The sequence below is a fragment of the Olea europaea genome, chromosome 16 (genome assembly GCF_002742605.1).
Source record: "Olea europaea var. sylvestris chromosome 16, O_europaea_v1, whole genome shotgun sequence".
In the NCBI taxonomy this organism is placed as follows: Eukaryota; Viridiplantae; Streptophyta; class Magnoliopsida; order Lamiales; family Oleaceae; genus Olea; species Olea europaea.
In genome coordinates, this window is record NC_036252.1 from 14,241,442 (window position 1) to 14,250,747 (window position 9,306).

The following is a 9,306-nucleotide window of genomic DNA, read 5'->3' on the forward strand; positions in this document are numbered from 1 at the left end:
TTACACAAGGGAATTGGCTAGTAACTGAGTACATTGCTCAATTTGAGGAATTTCAAATGAAATGTCATGTCATTAAGGATGAGGCCCTGAATTTGAGTAGGTTTATACAAGGTCTAAGAGATGAACTTAGGCGTGAACTTTTCTTTCGAGACGTCACTACTATTGATTACGCTTACTCATTAGCTCGGGACTACGAGTTACTTATTAGTACTCCATATGGAAAGCCTGGTCACCATCGTTCACCCATCTTATCACCTCGTCATAAGTCTATCAGTGAGCCTTCCCCATCTAATGTTCCTTCCATTTGGGAAACTAAGTGTAAAGGTCATGATATCCCAAGAAGTCTAATATCAGTACTTGGATATAAGGAAAGACCGCCCTTCTTAGCTATATCATATTCTTGGGAATAAACTACAGTTTTCAGTATTATTAATAATGAAATTTCGGTACTTGGTTCGTCAGAAAGATCATCCCTTGTGGCTTGACTTGAAGCATTTAGAGTTTCAGATTGATTGCAGCCTACATTGTTCTATCAACTCGACAGGGTCGAGTTTTTCTTCCACCTCAGGAGAGTTAATGAGGACATCATTTATTTTATTTATTTCTAGTGGGACTTTATTTTAATTTTGAATTCTTATTTATGTAATTGTGCTTGTATCGACCCAAGCCCGTTCTAGTTAGGGTTTTCTCTTTACTATTTAAAGCTAATTTCCTATGTAACTTCATTAGTTTTGGATGAATATGAATTATTGAAATTGGTTGTGGCGTCTCCTTCCTCTCCCTTCCCCTTTACCCCTGAATTTCTGCTTCTCCTCCAATTTCTTCCCCCTTTCTCTCTGGTTCTCCCCCCCTTTCTTGCTATTCTCTTCTTTATCCTGCATCAATTTTATAATGTAATACTCACGTTACTAGTGATACAACACCAATCTAAATGACATTGAGTGCCATTAAATGATAAGTGCAATCAAATGAATTTCATAATTTCATCTTTAATTGAGTCTATTACATAATCCAACATAGATGTGTGCTAGATAGCATTTTTCATAAAATTAAGTTACTTGTGAAAAATAGTAATTTAAGTGCAGGGGCTGTCATTGAAATTTTTGGTGAACACATGGGGCTTCTGAAGCTGTGTAATAAAGCCCCTCAATACTCAAAATGTTTAGACTCACAACTAGTGCCAAAAGTTACTTGAAGAAAAGAAGTAAAGGATACACTACAAATCGTCAACATCATCATGATAATACCACCTTGTCCCAGTTTCATCGAGCATGGAAGACTACTGCTTATCGTCAGGAATTGCAACATTATCCAGCAGAATGCAGGATTTGGATGTGCCTATGAATGCCAAGGGTCAAACTATCAGGATCAATCAACATTATGAAGTCATGCTAAGTTTGGAGATTGGCCTTGAAGAAGTGACAACTCAAAAGGTTCAGGTGCACCATCAAAGTCTGGTGTGGCAACATCTTGATCCTGCAGGTAATAAGAAATCAGTCTTCTGAAATATGAGTAAAATTGTAAGTATTAATGTCAAATCCATTATTGCATCCTATGATAATCATAACCACGTCATTACCTAAATAACTCAGTAAAGATCATAGCTAAAGTTTAAATATGAAGTGTGGATAGTTAATAGAAGGTTATTTCATCAAAAACTTTGTAAGAGATGAAGCCTTCAGAACTCCATAGCTCCAAAATATTAATTTAGTGCAACTCATATGGCTCAAGGAATTCTATATAAAACAAGAACTAGAAGTTACTCGAAACTACCTGTTGATGATGGCTCAAGCTTTGAGTCAAATTCTGTTCTGAAGTAACTTGATGGCGCTGCTGCAGATTTTCGTGCTGTGGCGTCTGTGGTAAATTCTGATGAACATTTTGTTCTTGCATTTGGTGATGTCCTTGCTGAACTTGCATAGGCGGATACCCTTGTTTATACATCTGGTACTGCTGCAAAAGTAGCTCGTGTCCATGCGCTGCATGTTGATATCCTTGTTGATGCATCTGGTATGCAAGCTGTTGGTTTTGCTGGTAATACTGTTGTTGCATCTGTTGCTGATAGTACTGTTGCATCTGTTGGACATATTGGTGCTGGTGTGCAAGCTGGGCATGCTGCTGCTGCTGCTGTTGCGATTGCAACTGATAAGGCGGATGTTGTACATAGTGTTGTTGCACTTGAGGAACGGGCTGCTGCTGCTGATACTGCTGTTGCAGAAAATGCTGTTGCTGCTGATACTGATATTGCAACATCTGACTCGTTGCTTGGTCATGGAGCATTTGTCCAGGCTGCCGGCTACTTTGCAAATCACTTTGTAACATATTTTGTTGATCATAAGGAACAGAAACAGGTGGGGATGATAATAGCGGTGATTGTCCTGCAGCTGTCACCATGTGATTTCTTGGATGAGAATTTTCATCAGTCCTGGAAGACACTTCTGGATTTGGATGTACTTGTGCTAGAGTATGATTTTGATGATTTTCTGATATATCTTTATCAGATTCATTAGGAAGTTGCGGTGAATCAACAGTCTGAAAGCTATTTGGGCTGGCAGAAGTACTATAATTAACAATGGGGAAATTCTGTGATGGGCTCCGACTACAGGCAGGCGTGCCTTTTGTAGCCTCGAACTCTTTACAAGACATGGGTATCAACTCCTGAGATTCCTTTGCCTGCGAATTTGAAGAAACGTCATTCAAAAAAACTGGCTGCTTATGATGTTGGAGCTCAGGGTCCAGCTCTGACTGAAAATTAACTGAACCGGAGCATCCACGCAAGGCTTCTACAGAACCAGTTGGTCCCAATGACTTGCTAACCTCGTGAGTTAATTCATGTGGTCGGACCAATTCGGCAGTGACTTCCATTAATTCCCGTTTATCTTCTCTAGGTTGACATGTCAAACCAAGAGTTGATTCAACTGATCCAGGAACATGATCTCCAGAATGATGTTTCGAACTATGAGCTAGGTCATTGTCACGAGATGCATATTCCTTAGATACAACTGCAACTTCGGTGGATGGTCTCTGCAGTTTTTCCTTTGTATTGTTGTCATCGTCCATTTGCATTGAATAATCTTCTAAAACTGGACTGGGCTGGACATCATTATTCTCAGGAAGTACGGGTACCTGTTCTTGCTCCGCAAGTTTAATTAGAATATCAGAACTCCGGGTTTTGGATGCCTGGTCAATCCCAAGCCCAGTTAAACTAAAGTTCTGACTTCGCTCCTCAGCTGAATTTAATAAATGGCTGCCTGATATGGGCTTCTTGCACAGGGCTCTTTTCCTCGTACACTTGGGAAATAATTGAACATGACGGTTCCAAGCCTTTCTTACTTCATTTACAGTTCCACAAAGGTCAACAAACTGCTTCATTATAATAAATGGACATCAATGACACATCAAACAGTGAATTATATGGAATCCACAACTAAATAAAATGTGAAATTTTATGGGGAGTATAGCCGATATGTGTAAATTCAGAAAGAAATATGCAGTCAAGAAGTATTTTGAATCAACCAATGAAGTGTATGCCATAACAACGTTTTCGTCACAGAACAGATGGTGAAAGGGTAACTATAAAATGCATGAAATATTTCAATAGCTTTTTCTATTACATCACAATGCCATCCTTATTAGGCAACTCATTCATGACCACTCCAAATAATTATTAGTCGCAAAAGCCAAAATAATTTTGTGCAGATGGTATCATTGCAGTTCATGACTTGCATGTTATATGTACAGAGCTATTAGCAAAATTTCAATTAAGCTGTTTGGCCCCCATTTTTACAAAAAAAAACTCATTTTTTCAAAATTCCTTTTCAATCACATTCTTTCATAAAATAATTTTACAAGTAAATCAAAAATTTTCCGTCTTTTTTAACCACATTCTCCAAAAAAACGACTATTCCAAAATACATTTTCCTACCAAAATGGGACACAAACAGGGGCTAAATGTATCGACAAGTTATTGAAAGGTGAGCTTGCTCAATATTAAAATGGCAGATGTAATCCAAGTCTTTCAAACAGCATTTCTTCGTTGTTATTGCTAATCCAGGAAATGTCCATTGTCATGGCTAGCAAATACAAAAACTACTGCCTCAAATAGAAATTGACGCTTCTGATGCAACACTTTTTACATCATATGAGGTGGATTTCCTATTTTCCATGGCTCCAACTCGTATGTACTTGACTGGTAAGCTCCAAAAAACTTCACAAAAATTTTGCCAATCGTTATGCAATTGCTTCCGCAGCTGCTGAAAGCCCCAGAACAGCATCATATCCACATCCCAGGAATCATAATCCTAGATAATTTGTATATTTTACAGGTTTTCCTATCTAAATCAACTAAATAATATTTCCAATCCTTGGCAAGTTGAGCAATTAGATTGGGAAAATCTCATCAACTTCGCCCCCTCCCCTTCTCCAAATTAAAAAGGATGGTAAGAGGAGAGCATGCAAGTGCACTTCACCATGAACAAACCAAGGAAAAAAAGACAACTAAAATAGACATAAGAAAATATATAACCTCTAAAAAGAGACATGATATATCCTCTCTATCCTTGGAATTCAAGCCTTCAGATTTGTCTGATCCAGGAGCGATCGCATCAACTATAATTGATTCTACTATATTCACTTGACTTGCTCCTTCACGAGTCATTGAAAATTTTATCAATTCCTGAAGCAAGAACAATCAATTATTTGATCACAGTACTTGGCAAGGGCAGTAAGGAAACAAAGCAGTAAATACAAGTGATTAAACAATCCATATTACGGATTGACATTCTAGATGAGCAGCAATTTCTGAAAGTCAAAATTGAGCAACCATTACGACTATGCCTAATTGGCCCAGTCTTGGAATGGACCGAGAATAATCCCTCCTGGCACGGAAGGCTAAGTAGATAAATTAGAACCGCTATATTACCAGTTTTTCATTAATTCTACCATAGAGGGATAGAGATCAGATAATGACCTATTCAAGACCATCCATATTACCTCCAAAAGGAATCTGCAATGAGGCACATGTCGTATACCACGGATTATTATATCTCTAGCAGCATCTGCACTACCAGTTATCTACCAGCCAATTAGGCGTAGTTAGAAATCATAACCAAGAAGTCAATATACATATTAAGTTGTACCTCATAAAATAAGAAATTAGACAAAAACTACAAGGAGATATATCAAAAAATGGCACTCTAAGCATAGTTGTGATTGAGTGGCATTATCATCATAACAGTTTCTTTGATTTGTAACTAAGAATGACAGAATTGTCTTCCACAATACATCAGGAAATATTGCCATGACTAATGGTCCTCTCTCAGTTAGCATGATCTAACGAAATATCTTCAATTTTAACCAAATAAAATATTCAGCATAACATCAAACATGAAAACATGACTTCTTCCATTAAACAGAACAGCCAACAAACAATGTTAGAGAGGCTGCCACAAGCTCATGACTTCTTCCATTATACAAGTCCAACCCTAAATCCATAGTCACATGTAGCGAAGCTGCCTAAAGCTCATGAATTCTTCCATTATACACTATCTAGTAATTCTTCGTGTTGAAAAAAGCCAAAATTCTATCAGCAAATAATTTAATGAGTCTAATCAATTGTTTAGTTTCAATCATTTGACACCATCAATCACCGATACTACTTGAACTTTAAAAGAATCAGAACACAGAGAATTATGAAGTCCAAAAGTATCAAATGTCTAGTTCGCGATTTGCCCACACCTCTCACCTTGGCAGAGCACCGGAAGCTATTATCTAAAAGTGACCAAACACAAAGAAAGAATTATGATGTTTCACAATGCAGAAAAGTTGGATTGCTCAAACTCAAGGTTCTTACCATAAATGTAAGCCTGGAGAAGTGAAAATATAGAGTGGGAAGAATATGTAACTTTTGCTTTTCTGATGCTATTTTAAGGCCTTTCTCATATGTAGAAGAAGCTGCAGCCAAATTACCCTGCAATTTCAAACCATCCATTCTCAACAAAATCCCCAGCCTAGATCTAAGGAAGTATGGAATAACGCAAGAATACCAAACGTTTTTCCATGTTAGCTTGGTTTACAACACTTGCAATGAAGCCGGAATCAGTCTTTGCATCACACAAAAGCAATGCTGCACGAGCACCATCTGCATCTCCTATTTGCTCCTTAAACCTTGCATTGAAAATATGAATTTCTGGAACACTCTGTCAGAAAATGATAATTGAAAGAGAATAGTTAGTTGCAGTTATCCCTCCCCATCTCTTAAGATACTAAAAGAAAAGATAAGTTATGATTTCTTTTTAGTCCAGAAAATTTGACAATTCAAGTATTGTTTTCTTTTTTTCTTTTTTTAATCGAAATCCCAAAGTTGCTATAACAGCAGCAAGCAATCTAAAAATGTAAATTAAAACTTCGGAAGTCTAGACTCTGATTCTGGATAGAAAGATTCCATATTTCTCCACATGAAACTAGATAGTCAAGATAAAACTAGATTAAAACTTAGGCTTATTTTAGTTTACATTTTTACCTCCACAGGTTTTAGCAAAAATGCTGTCATTCAGAGCTTACTTCGACAAAGTACAAACAAAGCAAATACCAACTCAATAAATCAGACAAATTCAATAAATACATGCATACAGCTATCCAATAAATCAAACATAAATTCAATAAATACAAGCATACAGCTATCCACACACATGTAAAGCGCTCTCTCTCTCTCTCTCTCTCTGTGTGTGAGTGTGTGACACACACAGAGAAAATGGCCAAACTTGACTCCAAAGTAGATTATTTTTACAATTTTAGCCCACAATAATTCACCCTTCCCTAGTCTAACCAGTGACAGCTGCCTTCTCAACTGGCAGCTGCCTTGAGTTGGCAGTATTAGCTTTAACAGACCACAAACCTAAACCTTCTTGGTAACCTCTTTGATGATAGAGGCAAGAGGGTATAAACTGATTGTTCACAGTTCAAGTGTGGGACAGAAATTAATATATACATCCACAAAATTGGCCATGCTATAGAAGCAAACCCTATCACTTGTAACCTTTTTTTAATTGTTTTGAGGTCTGCCGGATGAATTACATAGCGTGTACGTTGAAATACACTGAGAAACAATTATTACAGATTGAGGCCAAGTAATCTTAGGCAGCTTTTATATGGGGCCAAAAACTATCTCTCCTATGTTAATCCAATCGATATAGTTTTGACAACATGACCCAATTTATTGTTCGGGTGGATCATAAACAGATTAGAGAGTAGAAATCTCAACAAATCACAGCTAAAAGACTGCATGAAACTAAATGCAGGAGTGCAGATCGAATCAATTGCAGGTTTACAAGTACCAGAAACTTATATTCCAGCCCAACCCTTCTCTCCAAACCTAGAGAGAGGACAGAGAGTGAAGAAAAACATGAAACTAATGGAAATTGTAAAAGTTGCATACATGTTAATGAGCAATGCACCTTTAAAAATATCTGTGTTGCTCGGTCTAGAACAGAGATAACTAGCTGACGTCCCATTTTAGATTCCAGGAATTCCACATATCGAATCCAGAATTCAGGATAATTAGCACAGGAAATCAAGCACCTCTCATACAATTTCACAGCCTGTACGGTTAGTGTTTAACTTTAGCATGCTGATGAAAAGGAAAACTCCAAATCCATGATGAGAGTCATACCCAGTCCAAATCCTCCTGCTTCTCAATGAAATCCAAATAACGATGCCAATTAGTAAGTTCATCGTCATCAAGGGGAGTCACTTGGAAATACCTCCTTCGAATATTAGTTTCAAAAGTTTTTATTTCTTCATCCAATAGGCGTGCTTCTTGATAGAATTGATTTCCAACAGATTTATATCTATCCAAGGCTTTGCACTTGATGGATCTATCAGAAGAATCCAACAAGTCTTTGACGATGAGAGAGACTTCATTTTTATTCTTTTTACTTGCACCGGTGGCAGCAGATTCTTTCTCTACATCAATGCTCCAACTGTTCTCATATCCCATTTCCTCTTCCAAATTGGCGACAAACTTCTTGAAACTGAAGATTCAACAGATCCAAACCATGTTTAGAGAATTAAGATTAATTGGACAGATAAAGCAAGTGAGGACATTTTAACAGGGTAAAAGTTATAGAGGCCAAGAACGAAGGATTCAGACCACAAATATAACAAATAAACTATACATACACAGTGTTACGGTGTATTCGAGATCTCTTTCCTTCAGATCCTGGTGATGGATTAGAGATAGACTACAAAACCATTGAGACATTAATCTGATTACCCTTAGTTATCTTCTTTACGCAATCTAATCAGGGGTCTGAAAAAGATGAAAGCAAAGGTCTTCTTGACATCAAATTTTAGGGAGTTACGTTTTATGTGAAAGATTGCTGGGACAAATTACAAAAAATAGGTGACCTTTTATCTTCATTTTTTTGGATAAAGAAGAAAATTATTACAAGAGAGAAAATTGAAGGAAAAAAAATAATAATAATAATAATAATAGAGAACAAAGAGGCCTCAGGCCAAATACGTAAAAGAGGGAAAAAAAAAAAAAGGAACCTAGTCCAGAGGACAGCTTTCAGACCACGAAGATACAAAAAACACAGCTCTATTCAATGAACTAAAAAAGGATCTTGTAAGAATTCTGAAAGATCCTAGCATTTCTCTGCAACTAACTTATCCCCAAATGAGCCACATCATAGGGATTCTTAGTAATTATGTTGGTCCTCTAATACTTGGAAGGATATTGATTCATAACTTTGAGTAAATACTCATATTACATTGTCATCCTACAAGACAGGTAGAAAGAGTCAATAGCTGAAGCTTTGTGGGAGGAAGTTTGAAGCAATAGTTATAAAGTTTTAGTTAAGGCTAAAAAATATGTGACCTTGCTGACCCTTCAAGGTGCATTGCGTGTGGATATGGTTTGTCTTCAGTAATTTTTATGCTTGTTACTTACCTGAAAAGGAAGAAAGGAACACAAATTTTGAAGATGGGGGAGAGCAGAACAGAACATAAACCTCATTCTGAAAATGAGTGTTTAAAGTAAATGCTAGAAGTTACACGTGCATGACAATTCATGGTGTAATAGAAACGAGAGTCCTCTGTAGGCATAGTGACCACAATGATTGAACAGGAAGGGAATTGGGGAAGAGAGAGAAATTGTTCAAACTAGAGGAATAGAATTCTGAATTTGTTCCAGACCAAAGTGAGGAAAAAAGAGGATTGAACTTGTTGTGCATGTGGCTCATATAGAGTGAAACACAGGTCCTGGATCAAATGGGGCGATGTCGGCGCGGAGCGCATTGAACGGAA

The 9,306-nt window shown here is 37.2% G+C and overlaps 1 protein-coding gene across 5 annotated transcripts in view; it reads right to left on the reverse strand.

Moving 5' to 3' along the window:
• Window positions 1-981: 981 nt before the first annotated feature.
• Window positions 982-9,306, reverse strand: part of LOC111412207 — a 19,971-nt gene continuing 11,646 nt past the window's right edge. For 2 of the 5 annotated variants that reach the window (XM_023043027.1, XM_023043030.1), the window contains 8 exons: window positions 7,670-8,030; window positions 7,455-7,598; window positions 6,045-6,197; window positions 5,852-5,968; window positions 4,993-5,073; window positions 4,526-4,675; window positions 1,774-3,363; window positions 982-1,476 (listed from right to left, as the gene is read on the reverse strand). In XM_023043027.1, coding sequence (XP_022898795.1) covers window positions 1,387-1,476; window positions 1,774-3,363; window positions 4,526-4,675; window positions 4,993-5,073; window positions 5,852-5,968; window positions 6,045-6,197; window positions 7,455-7,598; window positions 7,670-8,030 — 2,686 coding nt within the window. In that variant the 3' untranslated portion in view covers window positions 982-1,386. Of the gene's footprint in view, window positions 1,477-1,773; window positions 3,364-4,525; window positions 4,676-4,992; window positions 5,074-5,851; window positions 5,969-6,044; window positions 6,198-7,454; window positions 7,599-7,669; window positions 8,031-8,178; window positions 8,293-9,306 lie in introns of those variants that run through there. The other 3 variants (XM_023043029.1, XM_023043031.1, XM_023043028.1) reach the window with 3 other exon arrangements.